Source organism: Tursiops truncatus, chromosome 1 (genome assembly GCF_011762595.2).
Source record: "Tursiops truncatus isolate mTurTru1 chromosome 1, mTurTru1.mat.Y, whole genome shotgun sequence".
NCBI classification, from domain to species: domain Eukaryota; kingdom Metazoa; phylum Chordata; class Mammalia; order Artiodactyla; family Delphinidae; genus Tursiops; species Tursiops truncatus.
This window is the reverse complement of record NC_047034.1, coordinates 163046408-163073417: the sequence shown is the minus strand read 5'-3', so window position 1 is coordinate 163073417 and position 27010 is coordinate 163046408. Positions and strand designations below refer to the sequence as shown.

The window sequence follows — 27010 nt, the reverse complement described above, 5'->3', positions numbered from 1 at the left end:
ACTGGGTCTAGAGGACGTTGAAGGGACTCTGGGCTCTGCCTGCGGAGCGAGCGTGAGGGGTCAGGGTAGTTATACTGTGATTGTGGAGGCTTTGCCCCCACAAAGCTGTTCTCATCTTTGAAGATCCCAAGGCAGAAAACAGTTTTAGTCTGTAGTTGATACACCTATAGTGCAACTTCAAGCAGCTGTTCTTGCCACCCAGTTCTCTTTGGTGGCTGGGAAATGGGCTACCCTGTTGTGTTAGAGGAGAGCTCTGTTGCCCCATTGTTGGAGCGTGGCTGTGGGCAGGGGGTTGAAGCTTGCTTGGCACATGCCCCAGAAAGGAGTAGTTTGGGAGTTGGGGCTCCTAAACAAGACCCAGTTGTCCTGCAGTTTGCAACGGTGGCTGCAGGGCTGGGTGAGGAAGAAAGTGTGAAATTATCGGAGATGAGGCCGCCTAGAGGCTAGGAGTGTTTTGACTTCTCTCTCTGGGCCACACCCTTATGCTTGATAATAGGATTAGGGCCCAGGAGTACCTGCAGAGAGAGATCAGACACCTACTTTCATGGGACTTAACTTCCTGCTTATCTCCCTAGATTCTAAGTCACACTCTCCTCCCTCCTCACCCCTGTGCATTAAGTATCCTTCTAAGGACCCAGAGGAGAGGAAAAGTACTACACCCTTTAGTATAGAAAAAGTAGGTTTAAATTAAGAGAGTTATAGGTGACAGAGCTGACTTGAAATAACCATGAAAGGAAGAGTGATTTATAAGGAAGAGTGGCTAGGAAAGAGAGGAACACACAGCATTGTAGACTTGTAGAGTTGGATTATCTAGTTTTATTCTTTCCTTCTGCAGAAGAACTAAGTGATACCTAGTGAGGTTAGCCTCTTAGAGTCATGTAGCTAATCACCCGGTGTGTCTGGAGACAGACTGTTGTTGCCTCACCTTGTTTGGAGCACGGAGCCTAGCCTTTGATAGTGGCAAACTTCTACCTTATGGTGGAAAGAGTGCAGGCTTTGGAATCAAAAATATGGGTTTAGACCCAGTTCTTCTGTTTAATAGCTTTCTCTCCTTGGGTAAGTCATTTAACTTCTGAGCCTCTTGCTGCTTTGTTAAAATGGGGATGATACCTACCTCAGAAGATTGTGAGAGTGGAATGTGAGACAGCCACGTACCCTAGGGTTGAACACATGATAGTCACATATTCGTGTCAGTTCTGAGTCCCTTAAAGAGGGAGACACGAAGGGACTTGGCTTTTATTCCTCTTTCCAACATCCTTTGAATTTGGAGATTTGGTCTCCCAGAGCTTTCTTTATGAAATTTGTTGAGTATATGTAGGGGATTTCGTCTTGGAAGTGGGCCCCTGAAAAGCATTCTGGAGACAAGAAGAGTCTGACCTTTCTCTACTGTGCATTTCCCACCAGGCAGCCAGAAGGTACCCAGAAGAAATGATTCATTATCGCCAAAATAAAAGCTTGTAGAAAAAGAGAAGTGGGAGTTTGGTGAGGGGTTTTTGGGAACTTGGGGTGGGGGGTTAAGAAATAAGAGTTCTCTGAGCCTTTCCCAGAGCAGTTTCTTCTATTCCACACAGTGAGTGTAGTCCAGGCAGGAGATGGTGCTTGGTCCTAAGCTGCAAGGATAGTTGCCAGCCTCTGTGTCTTTTCTTTCCCCTTCCCTACCACCTGCTTAAAGCCTGACTTGGAAGTAAGAGGCAGCCTCTTCTGTGTGTTGATTCGTTCTTGGCATTTCCACGAGCACTGCTACCGCTAGCCTGCTCTCAAGGGAGGGATGGCATTTAGTCTCTTGGACTAAGACCACTTATTAGAACAACAGAGCAGCAGTCCTGTAACTCTGGAGTCCCTTCTAGCCTGGGTGGGTCAGATCGCCCATCTTTCCATTTAGCAAAGACTGAGGAGAAAAAAGAGAATTATTGTACTGAATATTTTTTTGTGAGTGTATGATAGAGGTAGCCTCTTCCTCCCCTGACCCTTGACAAATATGTTGCTTAAAGAAGGCTTTATGAAAAATCAGCTCTCCCCCAAATTTATTTGCCTTAAGTAGTTCTGAAGTAATTAAGTTTGTCTTTTTCCTTGAAGTTTGTTAAAACTATTGCCTCCTTTCCTACCATCTGCCTTTCATCAAAGTTAAGTTTCCCAACCTCTTCTGTGTTCTTCAGGATTTCCTCCCATTCTCCAGCCTGGGAGCAGCCTCCCACAGGGACCGTGGATCTGTTAGGCTGGGCAAGTATGTGTGTAGAATTTACCTGGGGCGGATGGTTTCCCTGCCAGTAGTCAGCACAACTTGGCAAAAGCTCGTCACAACTGAAAGAATATGAGGACTCCACCTGGGGGTTAACAGAAGCTCTATTTCTCGAGGATTCGGCCAAATTTATGAGAAAACCCTGAATCTGAGCATTGCTATGAGCTCGTTCTTTAGACTTCCTTATTGATGTTGCTTAATCTGTTCAGCAAAATGAGCTGATGTCATCCTTGTGAGTCTCTGTCAGAAGATTGTTTAACCCCCCACCCTTCTGTAACCCTGATCTGGTATCTTCCTGCTTGAAAGTGTACTTAATCAGGCAGCCAGTTCATGTTAGAATTTGTAGCTCTTCCTGTGAGAGCACTGCAAACACCCCCCAACCCCACCCCACCCCCACCACACACCCAGTGAGGTATGGACTGTGTGATTTTGGGCATGGTTTTGTTGTGGTGTGAAGAGGTGTTAGCTGCTGAGTTCTGTTTGTCAGCAGAGCCTGACAGACCCATGCTGGCACTCGCTGGGGCTGGGCAACCAATCACAGCTGGAACAGTTATCGTCATGGAATCCCTATGGGCTTCCTCTATCAGGTCACATCCCAAAATAACATTGGGCAGTATTTCAAGTGAAGAAACGAAGGCTTTCGGGGCTGTAGCCAGCCTGGAGTGTGAGATTCTGTGTGAAATAGTTGGACCTGCTCCAGCGCTTTTGATCTGCATGGTAGATGAGCAATAAAATGCATGAAACACGTTGGAAACACGTGAGGAAATTCTCCCTGGCCCTGCTGCTTCCTTGGAACTGGCAGGGCACTGAGTGGGCTGATCCTCACCTCCTATCTCTCAGCAGGATTATGCTTGGAGGAATGCAAGCCCGGGAAAAGAGATCTTTCCACTTACAGGGCATTGCTACAATTCTTTCAGCAGTCCTCCTAGAAGACACCTGTTAGGTGGACTCTTTTGGGAGAACTGAGAACCTGAGTCCTGAAATGCTAAAGGTCGCCCCACCAGGGAGAGAGAATAGGGGCTTGGATTGATTGAACTTTGTCTGTGTGATATGTGTGCTGTAGAAAGCCGAACTTGTTAGGCACATTGAAGTCTGACTCAACAACCAGACATCCGGCTTTTTGTGGAACAAAAGACCTGAAAAACTGGCTTTTTGTAGGGTAGAAAGCAGAGGTGTGTCCTGTGCAATAAAAGGACGTGGAGTTCAGAGCAATATCTGTTCATGCAGATAGAGGAGGGAGACTTCTTTTGGAGTCTTCTGCTTTTACCACTCCCTCTCATTTCCCAATAAAAACATTTAGTGTGATTAGCCGCTCAGATTGATGGGTATGTCTTACATCTTATACTGCTGTGTATAGTTAGTTGTATCTCTTATTCAGGGTATTGCTGCTGGTATTGCATTTTCCATATGGCCCTGACTGTATGGTGCCGGTAGAGTTTCTTGCAGATGCCCCAGACTCAGATTTGTCACAGACTCAGATTTGTCCAGTCCTTTCGTCGTATAAATGAGAAAACTGAAGCCCATCTTGTTGCTAGCTTGCCCAAGGTCACAACTGATAAGTACCAAGAGCTGGGCTTTGGTCTCCTAACTCAAGGTTATGATGCTTTTTCCTCAGTCTATATAGTATCACAGCGTAGTGGAAAGAGAAAGAACATAGGCTTTGGGGTTCAGCAGATCTGGGTTCAAAGTCTGATTTCTGCCACTTACTGGCTGGATGGCTTGGGCATGTAACCCCGTCTCTGAGCACCCGCTTGCTCCTTTTCAACATGTTAGTGGTGGTAGTACCTGCTTCCAAGAATTGTAGAAAATTAAGTAACTCCATAAAATGCCTGACACATCGTAGATGCTCAAATGATAGTTATTGTTAGTATTAATATAAATGATCTGTTCCTTCCTATGCTAACATTCTGGTTCTTAATATCTTTTTAAATCAACTCCCCCCATGCTGACCAGTTGCCCTCTGATGAAAATGACAGTTTGAGAGACTGGCTTCAAACCAACCAAATGAGAGAGATAAGAAGATTAATGCTGATTCTTCCCCTACGGTTACTCTGTGCCCAGGCATCCCAGCCCACGTGGACTGCTGTTGACAGTGGTTTACTTAGTACTTTTTCTCTACGAAGCTCAGGGCACTTTACCAAAACTGACAGCTCTCCTCAGAATGCCTCTGTGAAGGAAGCCACCACAGGTGCCTCCAGGGTCCTGAGAGCGCAACCCCAGGGGCTGCCTGTGGTTTTTTTCAGGCTCCTGGGATCCCTCAGGTGGGCTAGGACGTTTGCTTGTGTATCTGTGGAGAGCCTGGTTTTTAACAGATGTGTGGCTGAAAGAGCATCTATAGGCCCCGCCCTGACCCCATAGCAGCGGTTGTTGGGTTGGTGGGGTTTTTTCCTTTTTATTTTTTTATTGATATATATTTGATATACAATATTATATTAGTTTCAGGTGTACAGTATAACGATTCAGTATTTGTATATATTGTGAAATGAGTAACACAATGAGTCTAGTTAACATCGTCACCTGTATAGTTACAGAATATTTTTTTCTTGTGATGAGAACTTTTTAAATATTTCAGATATACAGATATACTAAAGTTCTATTAACTTTAGTCACCATACTGTACATTACACCCCCATGGCTTATTTATTTTATAACAGGAAGTTTGTACCTTTTAACCCCCTTCTCTGATTTCTCCCCCGCCACCTCTGGCCACCACCAGTCTTCTCTGTGAGCTTGGTTTTTGTTCTGTTTTGTTTTAGATTCCACATGTAAGTGAGATCATACAGTACTTATCTTTCTCTGTTTGACTTATTTCACTTAGCATAGTGCACTCAAGGTTCATCCATGCTGTCACAAATGGCAAGATTTCATCCTTTTTTATGACTGAATAATAATATTCCTGTGTGTGTGTGTGTGTGTGTACACCACATTTTGTTTATCCATTCATCTGTCATTGGACATTTAGGTTGCTTTCATGCCTTGGCTATCGTAAATAATGCTACAGTGAACATGGGGGTGCATCTATCTTTTCGAGTTAGTGTTTTGGTTTTCTTTGGATAAATACCCAGAAGTGGAATTGCTGGATCATGTGGTAGTTCCTTTTTTTTTTTTTTTTTTTTTTTGAGGGACCTCCATACTGTTTTCCATAGTGGCTGCACCAATTTATATTCCCACCAGCAGTGCACGAGGGTTCCCTTTTTTCCACATCCTTGCCAATACTTGTTTCTTTTCGTCTTTTTGTTAATAGCCATCCTAACAGACGTGAGGCTTATTGTGGTTTTGAATTGCATTTTCCTGATGGTTAGTGATGTTGAACATCCTCTTTTTTTTTTCCTCCTCAGTTCCTCAGAAGGTCTCCAAGGATATACACCAGCTTGAATAGGGGTTCCTCTATTGAAGGCAGCAGAAAGAGAGCAAAGGGGACTTTTAAGTTTACCTATACTGTCTCAACTGTTTTTACCATGAGAATGTTCATGTTTTACTTGTTTAATCAAAGACACAAATGTTTAAAACATTTAATTTTTCAAGGCCATTTGAAGAGTTCTTGTCTTATGGATAGACCTTCAATTCCTGTACTGTTCCAAAGTATGCTGATTTCTTTTTCCTCTAAGCAAGTAGCTCTTATTACTAGAAGCTGGTGGTTTGGTAAGGAATGGAGACAGTAGGAGGGAATGCTGAGGAAAGCTACTGGTCCCTAAAACAGAGCATTGGGCTGTGGTTTCTGTTATAAACCAGGGCTTAACAAGTGGCTTTCAAGGCCTTTTCTGGCCTACGCAGTTGGCTCCTCTTGTCATCTTGCTGCCTCTTTGAGTTTACTCTCCTTGGTTCAGAAGCTAGGTGTCCCTGGTACAGCTTAGCCCTCAACGTGGGGAAGGAATCCTCCTCTCTTGGGATGAATCTAGGGCTCTTCATAGCTCCAGGTACTTTAATCCTTTGAGACGAAAGAGGCCCTTTGGTGTTACCTAGAGAAGGGCTTCTTGAGTTCTCTTCCATGCTGGGACTAATTCTAGTTGCAGTTTGTGAAAGCATGCTATGGTGTACTGGGTCTGCTCCTTGTAGGAAAGCTAGCATTTTCTGACTTCTCAGCTAACACTGAGAGCTGAACACAGACACAAATGCACACCTACCTACTTGCCTTGCCTTCAAGGCAAGCTTTGTTCCCACAGAACTCAGCAGAAATACTCCCAGCCTAGTGAAGTAACCAACTGGTTTGCAAAGATCCAACCAACCTGGATACTTAGGGGAGAGCCTAAGAGGTGCTCTTTGATCTCCAATGTTACTGTCCGACTCCAGGGTCAGAATCACCTTGAACTGATCTCTCCAAGGTGAGCTTGTTGTGGGAATAGGAATAGACTCAAATCAGGCCATTTTGGATTTCCTTCCTCTTCAGCTGTGTCTCTTTAAGAGAACTCTTTTCTTAACTATTTTGAGTATTAGGGTTTTCACAGACCTGAGCGTGTACTGAAAGCTTTCATTCTTTCTTCAAGGTACAGTTAGTTCCCAGCCTGAAGTTAATGCGTGATGTTGAGCCCATGGTATTGCTAGAGAGTGAACTTGGGGCTGGGAGTGGGTTGGGGGTGCATTTCCTGGGGTGAATATTTTTATTTTTTTGGTGTGCCACGCGGCATGGAGGATCTTAGTTCCCTGATCAGGGATCGAACCCACGCCCCCTGCAGTGGAAGTGTGGAATCTTAACCACTGGACTGCCAGGGAAGTCCCTTTTTCTATTTTTAAATATTTTTCATATTGAGCTCCTGATTGCTAATCTTGGGGTTTACTGACCTAGAGTGAACTCTTTACCGATTAATTCAAGACAAGCACAACCTCCAAATAAATACCAAATTCTCATTGAAAAACTTAAAACTAGGAAAAAAAACTGGGTTTGTTCAGTTGGCAAACATTTGTTCATCCCTGTTGTTGGCCAGGTGTTAGGAATGTAGTCCCAGACCCTCTTGGCAGTTAAAGAATTGTCTGTGCAATATATCCCTTTCTTACCTCCTACCCCTTATGTTTTAAAGTATGGTAACTTGGAGTGAGTTCTTGGTAAATGTAGGTTATAATAATTTGATGGAGAGGGGATCTGTGAATGTTGCCCAAACTTGTTAACATTTTCTTATAGCTCCTGATGCTGTCCTGGCAGTGTTTTGTTAAGTTTCCCCGTTGGAAAAGAACTAAAGGCTCGCTGAAAGAGCTGCTCTCTTATGACTGTAGAAGTTGGGGCTGGGAAAGAAGATGAAAGTACTATATGTGCTTCTGGTAGATAGACCAGAAGATAGACCAGATAGACCAGCAAGCTATAGCTTGTGGGCTAGTTACTTTTAAAAATTAATTAATTAATGGCTGTGTTGGGTCTTTGTTGCTGCGCGTGGGGGCTACTCTTGTTGCGGTGCGCGGGCTTCTCGTTGCGGTGGCTTCTCTTGTTGCGGAGCACGGGCTCTAGGCGCGCGGGCTTCAGTAGTTGTGGCATGTGGGCTCAGTAGTTGTGGCTCACGGGCTCAGTAGTTGTGGCTCGCGGGCTCTAGAGCGCAGGCTCAGTAGTTGTGGCGCACGGGCTCAGTTGCTCCGCGGCATGTGGGATCTTCCCGGACCAGGGCTCGAACCCGTGTCCCCTGCATTGGCGGGCGGATTCTTAACCACTGCGCCACCAGGGAAGTCCCTAGTTACTTGTTTTTATAAATAATGTTTTGTTAGAACACAGTCATATCCATTTGTTTATGTGTTGTCTGTGACTGCTTCTGCACTCTGGTGGCAGAGTTGAATAGTTGTGACAAAGACTATGTGGCCTTTAGAGTCTAAAGTATTTCCTCTCTGGCCCTTAATAGAGAGCTTGCTGTATGTAAGCTATAGTATCACGACTGCATAAATGTGTGCAGTATATTTACTTCGGGTTGTTTAAGAAAAATGTTGATCATGTAGTAGGATTGTTGGGAAAAGAATCTTTCTGCCTAATACTGCTAATCCATGTCCCTGTGTGTATGTTCCAGGATCTGTCTGGTTCAATAGACGATCTCCCCATGGGGACAGAAGGAGCTCTGAGCCCTGGAGTGAGCACATCAGGGATTTCAAGCAGCCAAGGGGAGCAGAGTAATCCAGCTCAGTCTCCTTTTTCTCCCCATACCTCCCCTCACCTGCCTGGCATCCGAGGCCCCTCCCCGTCCCCAGTTGGCTCTCCTGCCAGTGTTGCTCAGTCTCGCTCAGGACCACTCTCGCCTGCTGCAGTGCCAGGTACCCACGAGTGCTGACCTTTGGGGAAAGGGAAAGAGGACTGGCCCCCAGCAATATTAGGGAGCCCCAGGCTTCCACTGGCAGAGAGTTTCCCTTCAGCATTTGAAGAAGGGAGATGGGAGCCCCTTTGCTGGATCCTTTTGTGAATGGGATACTGGGAGGTTCTTGGCCTTCTCAGAAGCCATTTCCAGTTCTAACTTGACCTTCTGGCTAGAATTTCCAGGCTATGGAATTCTTGTTGCGGCGGAATTCTAGTTCCAATTAGTCATAATTGGCTTACTTCTTTCTCTGTCTGGAGCAGGCAACCAGATGCCACCTCGGCCACCCAGTGGCCAGTCGGACAGCATCATGCATCCTTCTATGAACCAATCAAGCATTGCCCAAGATCGAGGTGAGAGGCTGGGCTTCAAGGGAGGGGGGAGCAGGGCAGAGGCAGACCTTTGATTGATTATCTGTGCAACAGCTTTTGGAGAACTATATGACCATGAAGCTTAGGACAGTGTCAGCAGCAGGTTGTGAAGTTAGGATGGGCTTGGCCATCTTGGTGTCTCCAGAATTATGTTCCCCCACAGTCATTCTTTGTTGGTCATGTGTTTTGATGGATTTCCCCCCTACATTGTGCCTGATTTGGTCAGCAAATACTAAATACTCAGCATTGAATCTTTACCCTTTAAATCCTACCTCTTTTTGAGGGGAGAGGGGGGGCCATTGCTGTTTGTTTTTTCAAACCTCCATTTAGTAGAAACAGTTGGCATGCCCTGGTTAATGTCTGTGTCACTTTTGAGTGTGCCTAAAAGAGCACACAATTTATACAGCAGTTAAGAGCCCCCGTGCAAGTATTTGCTAAAGAAAACGTAGATGGTGAAGACCTAGGTAGGGTAAGGGAGAGCATTTGTTCCCATTGTATTGAGGTACTAACTTTATGGACACTACCCACAAATAGGTTACATGCAGAGGAACCCCCAGATGCCCCAGTACAGTTCCCCCCAGCCCGGGTCGGCCTTATCTCCACGTCAGCCTTCTGGAGGACAGATGCACACAGGCATGGGCTCCTACCAGCAGAACTCCATGGGGAGCTATGGTCCCCAGGGAAGTCAGTACGGCCCACAGGGTGAGTATACTACCGTAGGAGTACATGGAGGTGAGGCGAGAAAAGAGTTCCTTGTTTGATATGCTGCTCTCTGGGTTATTAGAGTAGAACTGTCCTTTGCCTTAAGTCCACCAAGGCCAGGCCCTTAAAGTAGGGCAGGACTGCCATCATGGGAAAGTCCTTGAATATCTCTGAGCCTCTGTTTCATCTCTAAAATGGGGATAAGGTATTTAGCCCAAGACTGAGCACAGACACTTAGTAAATGGTAATTATTGGTTATTAAACTTCTTTGAGTAAATTAGTCCTACTAGAGTAGATCTTTGCTCAAAATCAGCCCTAGGTGGATCTAAAGCTGAATTTCTTAAACAGAGCATGGAAGATGAGTATGTAGAAAGGAAAGAATTCTGGGCGTTGAAGGGCCTGGATAGCAGCGTAGCCAGCCTTGCCTGCCAGACAGCCTTGCTCTGTGCTGTGCTGTCCTTAAGATAAGGGGACGACTGAGGCCTGCCTTTAAATACTCCTGCCCCCCCCCCCCACTTTTTTTGTTTTTAAATGGATCATGAAGTTTTGTTGTTGTTGTTTAAAGAGACCATGAAATTGGTCTCTTTCCAGACCAAATATTGAATGATTCCCATTATTTGTTATCTTTGGAGTTTTAGAGTTGAGTGTTATTAGTGAGTTGCTAGTGAGTCACTAACCAAGTCTCTGCATCTTCTCTCCTTCCCCTCCCAGGAGGCTACCCCAGGCAGCCAAACTATAATGCCTTGCCCAATGCTAACTACCCCAGTGCAGGCATGGCTGGAAGCATGAACCCTATGGGTGCTGGAGGTCAGATGCATGGGCAGCCTGGCATCCCACCTTATGGCACACTCCCTCCAGGGAGAATGAGTCATGCCTCCATGGGCAACCGGCCTTATGGCCCTAACATGGCCAATATGCCACCTCAGGTTGGGTCAGGGATGTGTCCCCCACCAGGGGGTATGAACCGGAAAACTCAAGAAACTGCTGTCGCCATGCACGTTGCTGCCAACTCTATCCAGAACAGGTAAGGCCTGGGAAGTGAAGAGGGAGGGTATCAGTGCTAGGAAACTCATTGTAGAGTCGTTTAGGTTGTTGAGATACTTCTGGACCTAAATCATGTTATCTTGGTAAATATGCATTTTATTGAGAGCTCTTTAGAAAACCAGGTTTCTTTACAGTGAAAAATAGAGCAGGAATGCTGATTTGTAAGCATCTTAGATTGGTATCAAATTTCACATGACCAGATACCATATGTGAAGAACTTTATAAAGTATACATTATTTTGATTAGTAAAATAAGTCTTCAGAGTTTATTTCTTCTGCCAGTCTAGCTTCTTGGTTTCCAAAAGGATTTTTTTTTAAATGCAATTTTATTTATTTGTTTATTTATTTTTGGCTGCGTTGGCTCTTTGTTGCTGCATGCGGGCTTTCTCTGTTTGCGACGAATGGGGACTACTCTTCGTTGCGGTGCCCAGGCTTCTCATTGTGGTGGCTTCTCTTGTTGCGGAGCACGGGCTCTAGGCGCGCAGGCTTCAGTAGTTGTGGCACGTGGGCTCAGTAGTTGTGGCTTGCAGGCTCTAGAGTGCAGGCTCAGTAGTTGTGGTGCACGGGCTTAGTTGCTCCGCAGCATGTGGGATCTTCCTGGACCAGGGCTCGAACCCATGCCCCCTGCACTGGCAGGCGGATTCTTAACCACTACGCCACCAGGGAAGCCCTCCGAAAGGATTTTTAATGATTCACATGATTTGGATCTACGATGTAAGAAATGGAGGGTGGTGAGGTTGTGGTTTGCCATTTCTCCTACTCTTCTGTGTGGTCCTGTGTATTTGACTCTGGTGCAAAAGTGTAGAAGGCTCGTGTGATTTGGTTTAATGACTTCAAGATTCATCTCTTCTTCCTTGGCCACTGCCTTCAGTGACTATGATTCTGCTGTTTTTGAATTCTGCTGTTTTGTACCCCATTGTTGGTGCCTACAGTTCTTAAAGCGACTCTTACTGGGATGTTGATGAACCACGGTAGAATAGGGTGATTGACTATAAAGAGGTGGATTTGGTTCCCTGGTGGCCTAGTGTTTAGGACTCTGGGCTTTCACCGCCGTGGCCGTGGTTCAGTCCCTGGTCAGGGAACTGAGATCCTGCAAACCATGCAACACGGCCAAAAAATAAGTAAATAAGGGTTTTTTGAGGTATAATTTTAAAAATAAAATAAAAAGAATGCAAAGCCCCTCCAGGTGCCATGCTAGAGTAGTAAAATTGAGCATTTAATCTAGGCCTTTTGCCATAGTGAGGGCCCTTAAATGGAAACACAGCTTGACTTTGGAGATGCCTTAAAAGGAGGCAGTATTTAAGAGGCACCGTAAGACTCCATTCTTCAAGGAGTGTATCCTTTAAAATTGAGCTGTGAGTTCCTTTTGGGAGCTTGCACCCTCTTAGAGCCGTTTGTGGGTGGTGGAAGATAAGAATATCTCTGTGCATGGTTGTGGTTTGCGGGAGCCATAAACTTTTTCCTTGTAAGCCTAACTAGATGATCTTGGCTCACACGGCCCTATTTAGCTCAAGTCCAAATCTGAAAGCTTAGTGTCTCTAACTCTTGTCTCTCTCTCACACTTTGCATCTTCTTCCTCAGGCCACCAGGCTACCCCAATATGAATCAAGGGGGCATAATGGGAACTGGACCTCCCTATGGACAAGGGATTAATAGTATGGCTGGCATGATCAACCCTCAGGGACCCCCATATCCCATGGGTGGAACCATGGCTAACAATTCAGCAGGTAAGTCCTAGTCATTGTTCACCCCAGGGATTTCTTCCAAAGTGATCTTCATGTCACAAACCTATTGGACTTTTTTCTCTTTTATAGGGATGGCAGCCAGCCCAGAGATGATGGGTCTTGGGGATGTCAAGTTAACTCCAGCCACCAAAATGAACAACAAGGCAGATGGGACACCCAAGACGGAATCTAAATCCAAGGTAATGATTTATATTTTGACCCCTCAACTTTCTGTCCCATCCTTTCAGTGATAGGAAGGAAAAAGAAGAGAGGGTGATTAGATTCCAGCCTTTTATGACACCAACTAGATAATCTTGGAAAAGAGTGCTCTCACCTCTTCTTACCATGAAGGGTCCCAAGATAATAGTTCACTGAATTGGGTTTGAGTTAGCCTAAGGGGTCCTAACGTAAATAACATGTTCTCACAGCTGTCTGATATGGAGGAAATGCCAGACCTGCAGAGTAGAATTCTCTGCACTGCTCTCTCTGAAACTGTGACCCTTGTCCTTATGCATTGATAGATGGTGTATGCCATGGGGGACTAGTTCTTCTCTTCCTGGACCTTACTCAGAACAGCAGGAATGGTTGGTGCCCTACGTTCTATAAAGTGGGAGACGAGGCAGGTGGGGTTTTGGGTCCTTGGCCTCTCTTAGATTGGTCCTGAGTGTGCTATTGGTTGGACTGTGTGGCATTTTGGGGACCTGCTCAGTATTTAAGTCATTTAAATTATTTCGGCCCTTTGTCATGCCTCATTTTCCCTATCTTATAAAGTAGGGGAAATCAAAATCATAACTGCCACCTCTTGTGGACGTTCACCTCTGGCTTCTAGACCCTTTTAGTCATCCTCATGTCTTGGATAGGATATCCAAAGCCATTCAAGCAGGACCCTTCCTTTCTTGAGAGGAGGAAGAGTTGGCTTTCATTTTAGTCAGTTGTCTCAAGGTCATGTTTTGTGTTTCTTGAGTTCTCTGAAACAGTCTGTAAAAGTGTGTCCAGGCTCCTGGGTAGTAGTATGGGAGTAGTGACATTGATGTCAGGTGGACAAGGGTTTGACTCTCAGTCCTGCTACTTAAAAGCTATGAGATCTCAGGCATGGCCTCCTTGTGCTTGCTACCTTATCTTTTAAGAGCAGGATAATTTATAATACCTAATGTGTAAAGGCCTCTAGCACAGCACTCAATACATAACACATAGGCAGTGTTAGCTTTCTTTCTTTATAGGAACGTCTATCTCCCTTTTGGTTTTTGTGAAGGCAGTGCAGATGTTAGTGGCCACCCCAGAATGAGAAGCTTTACCACTGCCCTAATCGAGGGATTTCTAAGACCCCTAGCATAGGCTTTGAATCTGACCAGTTCCTAAGAATCTTGACCTGCCCCTTTCAGAAATCCAGTTCTTCTACTACAACCAATGAGAAGATCACCAAGTTGTATGAGCTGGGTGGTGAGCCTGAGAGGAAGATGTGGGTGGACCGTTATCTGGCCTTCACGGAGGAGAAGGCCATGGGCATGACAAATCTGCCTGCTGTGGGTAGGAAACCTCTGGACCTGTACCGCCTCTATGTGTCTGTGAAGGAAATTGGTGGATTGACTCAGGTGAGTGCCTGGCACTTGGCTTCCCCTGTGGTTTCAACAAGCCTCTCTCTAGGTACTCAGTGGCATCACTGGTGCCATGCATCCCACAGGCACATCACCCTCTCCTGCTGCTCTCTGAGTCACATACTGACAGACCAGGGAGCTCGGGCCTTCCAGAAGATAAGGCAAAGGGAGGAGGCTGAGACCTCCGTGGGTAGTGTAAAGTATTAGCATTAACTTACCATGTGTCCAGAGTCCCCCTGGGTTGCAAAAATCGGGCAAGTCTGTGGGCATTCTGATTCCATGGCAGGCAGTTTGGAGTAGTAGACAAGGGCAAGGTTCAGGGATGGGTCTGGGAAAAAAAAAAAAGAGATGGGTCTGGTTTTGAATTCTTTCTTAGCCACTTACGATATATGTGACCTTAATCGAGGTTTATAACTACTCCGAGCCCTCGTTTTCCTTATTTGGAATGTAGGGACAGTGTGTATCCTGTTGAGACTGTCGAAAGCTGGGGATAATCAAACAGCTTTCAGCAAGATTTCTGTCACATAAATTGGTCTACAGTATGGTACAAGGGAAGCCAGAGTGGTTGCTGATCCTTTCATTCTAGGAAGCTTCCCAATGGAGATGGGATTTCAGGAGCTATTAAATAGAAATAGTTTATGAAGGAAGAAGTAGGTGGGAAATTGTGTTTAGTCACTCTGTATGGGAGACTTAAGTGATTGGGTTAATCTCCACTGGAAACCTCTGAACTGAGCACCACCCTGAGCCTTGCGCCTGCCCTAATAACTTATATCTTTGTTTTACACTCAGCCCAGGAGTCAAACAGGTGAGGCAACGCTGGCAGACAGCCCACTGTGCCTTGCAAACTTTCCTCCTATGTATGTTCTGTAGTCATCATACCGGGAGCCTGCTATTGGATCTGAGTGTGTGGCTGAGCTCAGGGGGAGGCGTCGTGGGGAGGGGTGTATTCCAAACCTTTTAAATCAGAAGAGAAAACAGCTGTCACCAGCAGAAAAGAAAATGATTGGAATGAAGCCAACCAACAGTCAGTTATGAATTCCTTCTCCCTCAGGCTTCGTTCCCCTCCCCCACAAAAGGAAAACAAAATAAAACAAGACACGTGCACACCACCACATAACGAGCGTGGGAAGCCGAGCCACAGCAGGCTTCTGAGGTGACCCTGGGTTCATTCCTGCCATTCTCCCTGGTATTGAGCTCTCGTAGTCAGGGCTCTTCTACCTGAAGGGAAAGGGGGCATTGGGCTAGGTTTGGCACACTGTTGATTGTGTGGGCTTCTGGGTTCACTGGACCTAAAATGAGATATAGAGGGAATCCCAAAGCCTGGGTCTGTCTTCCAGTTTGCAAAAGGTTGCCAACCTTTTAGATGCAGTGATGTGATTAAACTCTAAAGACAGAGTTCAGAGGAGAAAGAGTGCTGTTACGAGTTAGTTTGTGAAGGCTCCAAGAAGGCAAAAGATGAGACCTGAGCTTTTCTGAAGGATTAGTAGGGTTTAGGTAGAGGGCGGGGGAGGGAGGAGGCAGTTGACTGGCCCAGCTGTCATGCTGATGGGAAAGAGTCTGGAGTATACCCTACCAGTGCCACCTCCAACCTTCAAGACTCTGCTCAGATATTGCCTGCTCTAGGAAGTGTTCGTCTAGGTTGTTCCTTTCTTTGCTGCCTTATCACTCTTCTCTGGTGTCACAGGTACCAGACCAGCAGGTATCAAAACATATTGAACTCCCTGTGGATTGGGACTGGAAAGTCAGTGTTTCTAGCCTTGAGAGACAGGCTTATCACATGGTGGATGAATAAACATAAGAATACATGAAGGGGACTTCCATGGCGGTCCAGTGGTTCAGACTCCGCTCTTCCACTGCAGGGGGCATGGGATCCTTCCCTGGTTGGGGAACTAAGATCCCGCATGCCGCGCAGAGCGCCCAAAAAAAGGAATACGTGAAGAAGGAGACCTGCCTGGCTAAAGCAGACAGACCAAGTGTAGGGACTGGGGGACTGGTCTTGATCAGTGTGTGCTGAAGCTGAGGAGAGGAGGCAGAACTGTAGGCCGGCCGCTGGGAAGGGGCAAAGGAGTCATAGGGTCTGAAGCATCTTCCGGACAATCAAGACAGTGACTGCTGAGGGAAAGGGGCTTGTAGTTATATGTCCTTGAGATGCAGGGAGCAGTGACGCAGAGTATCAAATTTGGAAGGAGCCCCACACTGAGAAAAAAAATCAGTTAATGAAAACCCCCAGTTTGACAAAGTAAAAGTCAAGCAGCGTGGTCGTTGATATTGCCACACGTCTCCATTTTATAAAATGTTAGTTTTTATCAGTTCATTTAAAATATGATTTGGATCTGATGGTGATTTGCACATCATTTCTCATCAGTACACTTGTGTAAAGCAAAGCCCATACCTTCTGAATTCCATTCTCTCTAATAGTGGTGTAAGGTTTGCCCTATTTTGAATAAGCACTGTCTGACAGTTGCAGTGATCTGTGGATAAAACCTGCTGAGGGTAGAGGGAAGCCATGGATTTAATGTTTATTGTGGACTCTCCACAAGCAAGGTTAACTTTTGTGGTTAACAGAACTGTGATATCACAAGATGAGTACCTGGTAGCCTGATGGGGTTTGGGGTATGTGGGCAGGAAGACCAGATGGAAGATGTACCCCCAACTCTTCTGGTTGGTTGTACAGGTCAACAAGAACAAAAAATGGCGGGAACTTGCGACCAACCTCAATGTCGGCACCTCAAGCAGTGCTGCCAGCTCCTTGAAAAAGCAGTACATCCAATGTCTCTATGCCTTTGAGTGCAAGATCGAACGGGGAGAAGACCCTCCCCCAGACATCTTTGCAGCTGCTGATTCCAAGAAGTCCCAGCCCAAGATCCAGCCTCCCTCTCCTGGTAAGGATTGGGTGAGCAGCCTCACCAAGGCTCACCCTTCAAGGGTAGCATTCAATGGACTTGACATGGGGAGTGGGAAGGGTAAGCTGGGACGAAGTGAGAGAGTGGCACGGACATATATACACTACCAAATGTAAAACCGATAGCTAGTGGGAAGCAGCCGCATAGCACAGGGAGATCAGCTCGGTGCTTTGTGACCACCTAGAGGGGTGGGAGAGGGAGGGTGGGAGGGAAGAGACATGGGGATATATGTATATGTATAGCTGATTCACTTTGTTATACAGCAGCAATTAACACAACATTGTAAAGCAATTATACTCCAATAAAGATGTTTTAAAAAAATAAAAGGGGTAGCATTCAAGGGTCCAGGTTCCTTATTCACCAGTGCCTGCCACCAGGGATGTGTGCTTTGCCTTGTCCTACCACAGAGCTTAACAGGTTGGCAGACTAAAGAGCGGGCAGTGGCGACTCCCTTGGGAGATAGTTTGCAGCAGCCCTTAAGTTTTAATTTTCATTGTGCACCTGGCGTCTTGCCAAATGTTTGTAAACTAGTGAGTGGGAGGGACACCAAAGGAGTCGGGAAATCTGACAAATAGCAGTGAGGCAGGGCCATCTGGGAGCTTTGGCTCACTGATGTCAGCGCCTTAGAATGCAGCTCAGACTAGAGCCCTGAATTCCCCAGGGAGCTGAGATGGTAATGAATGGGAAGGAGGGGGTGGGGAGGGAACATGAATGGAGCTCTCTGCTGGGAGTGCCTCTGCCCACCCTGCTTTCTGAGAGGAGGATGGGGCCTGGACAAGCATGGGGAGGGAAGAAGGCCAGGGCTCCTAGAAGGTGGGTGTAAACACATGCGCCCTGGTGTTGACCTCTGAGGGTATAGTGAGTGCCTGAGATGACTCATCAGCTGGGGAGGCCTAATCAGTGGGATATCTGCTGCTGGGAATGGTAGCTAATGGAAACATTAATTATGGGTAGTTCTGTGCTCATCAGCTTAAGGGAACATTTGAAACTGCACAAGTGCCACTGGGTTAGATGCTTGAGAATAGGAGTTCCTGGGCTCCTGCAGTGTTCTGCAGGTTTGGGGCAAGATGGAACCTCCCCATCTCTAGCATTCCAGGGCCTCTTACTGGGAGCTTGTGTACCAGCATAACAATGTGTAATAGGTTAGGTAGGGTCCTTGGGGGAAGTAAAGAAAAGTAGTCAGGGAAGCTGACAGACTCAAGGAATCACCAGCATGTTGATGGCATCACCACACCACTCCTGGTCTCCAAATGTGAACAGCAGCAAAAAGCGATAGCGCTCTCAGATTTCCTTCTTTATTACTGGCCTTGCAGATCCTCTCTTGAGGAGGGTTATTTAGGTTTTAAAGAACCCTAGTTCTAGCCTTATAATGATCTGCTTCAAAGAGATCCTAGGGCATTTGTGTGTTGCTGTGAGAGTTAAACACTTTCCTGCTCACCCTGCATCTCTGTCCACAGCGGGATCAGGGTCAATGCAGGGGCCACAGACACCTCAGTCAACCAGCAGTTCCATGGCAGAAGGGGGAGACCTGAAGCCACCAACTCCAGCATCCACACCACACAGCCAGATCCCCCCCTTGCCAGGCATGAGGTAAGGCCTGGAGCAGGGACAGGTGGTTTGGGGGATCCTGGACAGAAGTGCATGAGCTCCTGTGCAGCCCAGGGCGGTCCCTGCTCTGCCTGTCCAACCAGTGACTCCCATGTGCCTTGCATTATTGGAGGAATTCCTTTATTTGGGGTCTAATTGGCTTTCCTCACTCTGGAGCAGGAGCAATTCGGTCGGGATCCAGGATGCCTTTCCTGATGGAAGTGACCCCACATTCCAAAAGCGGAATTCCATGACTCCAAACCCTGGGTACCAGCCCAGTATGAATACCTCTGACATGATGGGGCGCATGTCCTACGAGCCAAATAAGGATCCTTATGGCAGCATGAGGAAAGGTGACCAACTGCTGTTTGCCTTACTTCCTTGAGGACGGGGAATTGCGGGGGCGGTGGGTAGACTTGAGAGTGATTTAAGGTTTCTTGTCGAGCCATCCTCCCTTCTTGTCTCCCTCTCCCTGGCCTCACCTTGTCATCCCTTTATCAGTGTGTCTTCTTTGCTGGTTGGGGCCATTTTAGATCTCTGTTAAAGACCTGGTACAAACCTGAGCTCTGAAGAGGGCCTGGGTCTTTGGGGCAGGCAAGGTATAGGCTGCTAGGCCTACTGACGAACCAGTTTGCTCATCATCTTCCCTTTTGCTCTTAGCTCCGGGGAGTGATCCCTTCATGTCCTCAGGTCAGGGCCCTAACGGCGGGATGGGGGACCCCTACAGTCGAGCTGCCGGCCCTGGGCTGGGAAATGTGGCGATGGGACCGCGACAGCACTATCCCTATGGAGGTCCTTATGACAGAGTGAGGTAAGCACGCCCCACCTCCCACCCCTGTCCCACACCAGCACCCCACAACTATCATGGACTCAACCTGCTTCTCCAATTTTGTTTAGGACGGAGCCCGGAATAGGACCCGAGGGAAACATGGGCACTGCAGCCCCACAGCCGAATCTCATGCCTTCCAACCCAGACTCGGGGATGTATTCTCCTAGCCGTTACCCCGCACAGCCGCAGCCGCAGCCGCAGCCGCAGCAGCAACGGTAAGTAAAACCTGGTCTCAGTGCCACTGTGGCTCAGGCTTCCCCACTTCCCACCCTGATCCTCTGTTTCTCTCCTTCCTGCAGACATGATTCCTATGGCAATCAGTTCTCCGCTCAAGGCACCCCTTCCAGCAGCCCCTTCCCCAGCCAGCAGACCACGATGTATCAGCAGCAGCAGCAGGTGAGGAGGGTAGCGGGTGAGCTGACACACAGGTTCCCCCGAGAGCCAGTTAGAAGGCTAAGTTGTGCAGTCTGTGAAGTCCACTTTAGATTCTTTGGTGTTCTTCTCCCACCCCGATGGCCGCTTCTGTCTGAAGAGCCAGGCCCTCAGTCTCTTCCCTGTTTGGAGTCTAGTCCCGTCTCTAGTTCTCCAAAAGGGTTAGAAAAAGGCCTTATTTTGAGTTTTGAACTTTTCCACATTTTTCTACTTAGAGCAAGGGAGAGCCAGAGGGAATAGAGAATGATTCTTGCTTTCAGAAACAACTTCAAAAGATAACTCATAAAGGTGATTCCTTTGTTCCCTTGGAGTCTGTGTCCTCTCTTCTAGAGGGGCAGAAGTAAGCCCAGCAGGTGTCTGGTGTAGCATCTGGGCAGCTGTGGGTCTTGTGTCCCTGAGTGCAGAGTATTAACCTTTCCTGTGCTTGTCCCCGTCTTAGAATTACAAGCGGCCGATGGATGGCACATATGGCCCTCCTGCCAAGAGGCACGAAGGGGAGATGTACAGTGTGCCGTACAGCACGGGGCAGGGGCAGCCCCAGCAGCAGCAGTTGCCCCCAGCCCAGCCCCAGCCTGCCAGCCAGCAACAAGCTGCTCAGCCTTCCCCTCAGCAAGATGTGTACAACCAGTATGGCAATGCCTATCCTGCCACTGCTGCTACTGAGCGCCGACCAGCAGGCGGCCCCCAGAACCAGTTTCCATTCCAGTTTGGCCGAGACCGTGTCTCAGCACCCCCTGGCTCCAGTGCCCAGCAGAACATGCCACCGCAGATGATGGGCGGCCCCATACAGGCATCGGCTGAGGTTGCTCAGCAAGGCACCATGTGGCAGGGGCGTAATGACATGACCTACAGTTACGCCAACAGGCAGAGCACGGGCTCTGCCCCGCAAGGTGCTGCCTATCATGGCGTGAACCGAACAGATGAAATGCTGCACACGGATCAGAGAGCCAACCATGAAGGCCCATGGCCTTCCCATGGCACACGCCAGCCCCCATATGGTCCTTCTGCCCCCGTGCCCCCCATGACAAGGCCCCCTCCATCCAACTACCAGCCCCCACCAAGCATGCAGAATCACATTCCTCAGGTATCCAGCCCTGCTCCCCTGCCCCGGCCAATGGAGAACCGCACCTCTCCTAGCAAGTCTCCATTCCTGCACTCCGGGATGAAGATGCAGAAGGCAGGTCCCCCAGTACCTGCCTCACACATAGCACCTGCCCCTGTGCAGCCCCCTATGATTCGGCGGGACATCACCTTCCCACCTGGCTCTGTTGAAGCCACACAGCCTGTGTTGAAGCAGAGGAGGCGGCTCACGATGAAAGACATCGGTAAGGAGACCTCCTTGATTGGGTTGCTTAATCTGCCTCTTTACATCTTGTTCATTGTTCTCTCTCCATCCTGATGTTCTGGGTGAATTAAAATCTGGTCCAGTGTTGACTAAAGTAGAGCCAAAGAACTTTGGGTAAAGGAAGAAATCAGCTGATGTCAGGCTTTACTAAAGGAATTGCCACACAGTGATGTCCTAAGAGAGCCTAGAAGCCATGAGGGGCAGATGTGTGTCATCTCCCAGATTGGAACTGCCTCTCACCATGTGTTCTCTTCAGAGTAGCCTGACTGATGAGCCAGCTCTGGGGTGGGGGGTGCCTCCTGCCAACCTGGGCTTGGTGGATGGACGACGTGGAGGTTTATTTCAGGAACCCCGGAGGCATGGCGGGTAATGATGTCCCTCAAGTCTGGGCTGCTGGCAGAGAGCACGTGGGCATTAGACACCATTAACATCCTGCTGTATGATGACAACAGCATCATGACTTTCAACCTCAGTCAGGTGAGTACAGGTGCCCGGGGAAGATTGGGAGGGCCTGGGACCTTCTTGAAGGAGATGATGCTAAGTGACCAGGGAATTAAGCCATCCCTGGCCAACATGGTCTCCTTTCTCTCACTTGCTGTCTGATACCTTCTATGCCAGTACTTTGCCACCAGCCATGGGCCTAGAATACTGAGAACAATAATTGTGTAATTTAGTCAATCAGGATTGACTTCAAAGGGAGAAACTTGTTGGTATTGGTAAGAAATGCAGATTCTGTTGACGTCAGTGAGGACACCATATTTTTTAGACTACCAAGAAGAACCTGTTGTCTGTCAGTGAGTAGAGCAGTTTCTTTATTTTCCCTTTCTTTCTTCATCCACTCCGAATAGAAGAGGTCTTTCTTGATCCCATTTTTCCTAAGGTGTAGAATGGGAAGGGTAAAGAAGTGCACGCTGCTGGGCGGGGGCTGGGGGGGCAGTTAATGTAGAGGTGGTTTTCCAGACCTTTTCTCCATAGACACGCACCTGGAGTTTTCTCAACTGGGAAGAGTTTCTGCTGCACTATCCTACTCTTTCTTTTGATCATCCTCAGCACCTACCAGCCCATCTGTTTAGGAGTTGACTAGGGGGGCATCGTTATTAATAGTTCCCATTTACTGTGCCCTCACTTTGTGCGAGGTACTTCATATTTTCTTTTGTGTCATCCTCACTGCAGCCTTCTGAGGCAGATGTGGCCTCTTAGATGAGTAAATAGGCTCAGAGTCTTATCTTTGCCCAGGTTCACACAGCTGTTAGCAGTCTTTCTGAATCCAAAGCCTGCTTCCCATGAGAAAGAAAAGGAACAAATATTGATTGAGCAATTTCCATAAGCCAGGCACTTGACATATTCCATTTAGACGTTAGAACAACCCTGTAAAGTTTAGGAATGTGCATCATTTTCAGTGGAAAGATAGGAAAGCTACAGCTCAGAGAGTTTAAATCATACAGATAGTTCCTGGAAAAGCCAGAATTCAAACCTGGATCTTTTTTAAGTCTAAAGCCCTATTTTTTCCTTTCTGCTATACTCTTTAGCCAGAGATTAATCTGACTGGAGATTAATGTTTTCTGCTGGGAGTAGTAAATGGCCTGTACAGAATCTAAGCTGAGATTTGGGTCTGTCTAGCACCAGCTTGGAACAGTGTTTAGAGAATATAAGCCTCATCCCACTCATTATGTTACATGACGCACAGAGGTCCAGCCTCCTGGAAAAGTTGGGGAGCTTGGGGAAGAGAGCAAATGAACATCTGTCCACCCTGCATTGTGTTGGAAGGTGTTATCCCACCATGCCTAGCCTTGGGCTCCACTTGGCAATGGAATGTAGAGAGTGTCCTAAGAGGGACAATGGCAGTGACCAACGGGTAGGAAACTGGGCCTGGTGAAGAGAAGCAGAAATTGGTTGAGAAAGGTGAGGCTGAGAGGTGGGTGGCACTGGTAGGTGAGGTGCAGGGTTGCTGGTCAGTGGTCCATCTGCTGAAGCAGGCTTGTGTGAAGATTGTTTGGGCAGAAGGAAGAATTTTGTGCTAAGCAGAGGAGAGTTCAAATGACTTGCTTTGTGGAGAGCCTTTGGGAAAGGAGAACTCTGACTCTCCCAGTGATACAGACATCTGACCTAGAAGGGAAGAGGGGAGATTAGATAGAAGACCTTGGCAGGCCTCTCAAGTCAAGGATTCTCTTCTTAGCCCACTTTTCTCCCTTAATTTATTTCCTGTTCTTTCTCTTCTAGCTCCCAGGGTTGCTAGAGCTCCTTGTGGAATATTTCCGACGTTGCCTGATTGAGATCTTTGGCATTTTAAAGGAGTATGAGGTGGGTGACCCAGGACAGAGAACACTACTGGACCCTGGGAGATTCAGCAAAGCGTCTAGTCCAGCTCCTATGGAGGGGGTGGAGGAGGAAGACCTTCTAGGTCCCAAACTAGAGGAGGAAGAAGAGGAGGAAGTAATTGAAAATGATGAGGAGATGGCCTTTGCGGGCAAGGACAAAGCCGCCTCAGAGAATAGTGAGGAGAAACTGATTAGTAAGTTTGACAGGCTTCCAGTAAAGATCGTGCAAAAGAATGACCCGTTCGTGGTGGACTGCTCAGATAAGCTTGGGCGCGTGCAGGAGTTTGACAGTGGCTTGCTGCACTGGCGGATTGGTGGGGGGGACACCACTGAGCATATCCAGACCCACTTTGAGAGCAAAACAGAGCTGCTGCCTTCCCGGCCTCATGTACCCTGCCCACCAGTCACTCGGAAGTATGTGACAGCAGTAGAGGGTACACCAGGGACAACAGAGCAGGAGGGCCCCCCGACTGATGGCCCCCCAGAAAAACGGATCACAGCCACTATGGATGACATGTTGTCCACCCGGTCTAGCACACTGACCGAGGAGGGAGCTAAGAGTGTAGAGGCCACCAAGGAAAGCAGCAAGTTTCCATTTGGCATCAGCCCAGCACAGAGCCATCGGAACATCAAGATCCTAGAGGATGAACCCCACAGTAAAGATGAGACCCCACTGTGTACCCTTCTGGACTGGCAGGATTCCCTTGCCAAACGCTGCGTCTGTGTCTCCAATACCATCCGAAGTCTGTCATTTGTGCCAGGCAACGACTTTGAGATGTCCAAGCACCCGGGGCTGCTGCTCATCCTGGGCAAGCTGATCCTTCTGCACCACAAGCACCCGGAACGGAAGCAGGCGCCACTGACTTACGAGAAGGAGGAGGAGCAGGACCAAGGGGTGAGCTGCAACAAAGTGGAGTGGTGGTGGGACTGCTTGGAGATGCTTCGGGAAAACACCTTGGTCACGCTCGCCAACATTTCGGGGCAGTTGGACCTCTCCCCATACCCCGAGAGCATTTGCCTGCCTGTCCTGGATGGACTCCTACACTGGGCAGTCTGCCCTTCAGCTGAAGCCCAGGACCCCTTCTCCACCCTGGGCCCCAACGCCGTCCTCTCCCCACAGAGACTGGTCTTGGAAACCCTCAGCAAACTCAGCATCCAGGACAACAATGTGGACCTGATCCTGGCCACACCCCCCTTCAGCCGCCTGGAGAAGTTGTACAGCACCATGGTGCGCTTCCTCAGTGACCGAAAGAACCCGGTGTGCCGGGAGATGGCTGTGGTACTGCTAGCCAACCTGGCACAGGGTGACAGCCTGGCGGCCCGTGCCATTGCAGTGCAGAAAGGCAGCATCGGCAACCTCCTGGGCTTCCTGGAGGATAGCCTTGCTGCCACACAGTTCCAGCAGAGCCAGGCCAGCCTGCTCCACATGCAGAACCCGCCCTTTGAGCCAACTAGTGTGGACATGATGCGACGGGCTGCCCGTGCGCTGCTGGCCCTGGCCAAGGTGGACGAGAACCACTCGGAGTTCACGCTGTATGAGTCACGGCTGTTGGACATCTCGGTATCACCGTTGATGAACTCATTGGTTTCACAAGTCATTTGCGATGTACTCTTTTTGATTGGCCAGTCATGACAGCCGTGGGACACCTCCCTCCCTGTGTGCGTGTGCGTGTGTGGAGAACTTAGAAACTGACTGTTGCCCTTTATTTATGCAAAACCACCTCAGAATCCAGTTTACCCTGTGCTGTCCAGCTTCTCCCTTGGAAAAAAAGTCTCTCCTATTTCTCTTTTCTCTTCCTTCTCGCCCCTTCTTCCTCCCGATCTTTCTATTCCCTGTCCTCACTTTACTCCCCTCAGGACCCTGCCCTATTTGAAAAGACAAAGCTCTGCCTACATAGAAGACTTTTTTTATTTTAACCAAAGTTACTGTCGTTTACAGTGAGTTTGGGGAAAAAAAAATAAAAATAAAAATGGCTTTCCCAGTCCTTGCATCAAGGGGATGCCGCATTTCATAATGTTTTTAATGGTTAAAAAAAACAAAAAACAAAAAAACAAAAAAAAAGGAAAAAAAAAACAAAAAAAAAACCCTGAAGGACAAAAATGGTGACTGCTGAACTGTGTGTGGTTTATTGTTGTACTTTCACAATCTTGCAGGAACCGAGAAGTTCGCAGTTGTGGACAAACCCTGTTCACTGGAGAGGCCTGTGCAGTAGAGTGTAGACCCTTTCATGTACTGTACTGTACACCTGATACTGTAAACATACTGTAATAATAATGTCTCACATGGAAACAAGAGAAAACGCTGGGTCAGCAGCAAGCTGTAGTTTTTAAAAATGTTTTTAGTTAAACGTTGAGGAGAAAAAAAAAAAAAAGGCTTTTCCCCCAAAGTATCATGTGTGAACCTACAACACCCTGACCTCTTTCTCTCCTCCTTGATTGTATGAATAACCCTGAGATCACCTCTTAGAACTGGTTTTAACCTTTAGCTGCAGCGGCTGCGCTGCCACGTGTGTATATATATGACGTTGTACATTGCACATACCCTTGGATCCCCACAGTTTGGACCCCCTCCCAGCTACCCCTTTATAGTATGACGAGTTAACAAGTTGGTGACCTGCACAAAGCGAGACACAGCTATTTAATCTCTTGCCAGACATCGCCCCTCTTGGTGCGATGCTGTACAGGTCTCTGTAAAAAGTCCTTGCTGTCTCAGCAGCCAATCAACTTATAGTTTATTTTTTTCTGGGTTTTTGTTTTGTTTTGTTTTCTTTCTAATCGAGGTGTGAAAAAGTTCTAGGTTCAGTTGAAGTTCCTGATGAAGAAACACAATTGAGATTTTTTCAGTGATAAAATCTGCATATTTGTATTTCAAACAATGTAGCTAAAACTTGATGTAAATTCCTCCTTTTTTCCTTTTTTGGCTTAATGAATATCATTTATTCAGTATGAAATCTTTATACTATATGTTCCACGTGTTAAGAATAAATGTACATTAAATCTTGGTAAGACGTTTGTGAAGCTTTTTATTTTTAAACTGTTTAAAATCTTGACCCTTTTGGGGGTGTTGGGGAGCTGGTCCTGTCCTTGCGAGTCCCCCTTGGTATACTCTCTCCCTAAATGGTGGCATCCTGGACCCTGTCATTTCTGCACCATATTCACTTGACCTTCCACAGTGTAAGTCTGACTTTAAGAGAGCTGTAGAGATGATTTTACCTGCAGAAGAAGTTCTAGGCATAAAAAGCTTGTTAGCCTCTTGAAGTAAAGTGGGTTTAAGTAGCCAAAGAAATTGATGATACTCTAGGAAAAAACTTTTGGAAATAGTTGGCAAAGGGAGGATCTCCATTTTTCTTAGAAATATTTTAAAAGACCATTATCTGGAGTCAGCCTCCAACTTAACCATTTATTTCTCCAGACCAGCTCTCTTCCCTGATTCCAGATTAGAGCATTCAGCTGCCTTTTTAAAAAAATGTTTAATCTATTTATCTATTTATTTATTTATTTATGGCTGCGTTGGGTCTGTTGCTGCGCGTGGGCTTTCCCTAGCTGCAGCGAGCAGGGGCCACTATTCATCGTGGTGCACGTGCGGTGGCTTCTCTTGTTGCAAAGCATGGGCTGTAGGCGCACGGGCTTCAGTAGTTGTGGCTCATGGGCTTTAGAGCGCA

At 47.4% G+C, this 27010-nt stretch overlaps 1 protein-coding gene across 3 annotated transcripts in view; it reads left to right on the top strand.

Annotated features, from left to right (window-relative positions):
* The window catches only part of ARID1A (AT-rich interaction domain 1A), a 72532-nt gene extending 46172 nt beyond the window's left edge, over positions 1-26360 (top strand). For 2 of the 3 annotated variants that reach the window (XM_033840308.2, XM_033840321.2), the window contains exons 5-20: positions 8221-8461; positions 8763-8852; positions 9405-9572; positions 10284-10596; positions 12197-12342; positions 12430-12539; positions 13722-13931; positions 16609-16816; positions 18295-18427; positions 18602-18777; positions 19085-19235; positions 19322-19468; positions 19553-19649; positions 20125-21010; positions 21377-21507; positions 23251-26360. In XM_033840308.2, the coding sequence (XP_033696199.1) occupies positions 8221-8461; positions 8763-8852; positions 9405-9572; positions 10284-10596; positions 12197-12342; positions 12430-12539; positions 13722-13931; positions 16609-16816; positions 18295-18427; positions 18602-18777; positions 19085-19235; positions 19322-19468; positions 19553-19649; positions 20125-21010; positions 21377-21507; positions 23251-24981 (4938 nt within the window). In that variant the 3' untranslated portion in view covers positions 24982-26360. The remainder of the gene's footprint in view (positions 1-8220; positions 8462-8762; positions 8853-9404; positions 9573-10283; positions 10597-12196; positions 12343-12429; positions 12540-13721; positions 13932-16608; positions 16817-18294; positions 18428-18601; positions 18778-19084; positions 19236-19321; positions 19469-19552; positions 19650-20124; positions 21011-21376; positions 21508-23250) is intronic. The other variant, XM_033840301.2, reaches the window with a different exon arrangement.
* Positions 26361-27010: the final 650 nt, after the last annotated feature.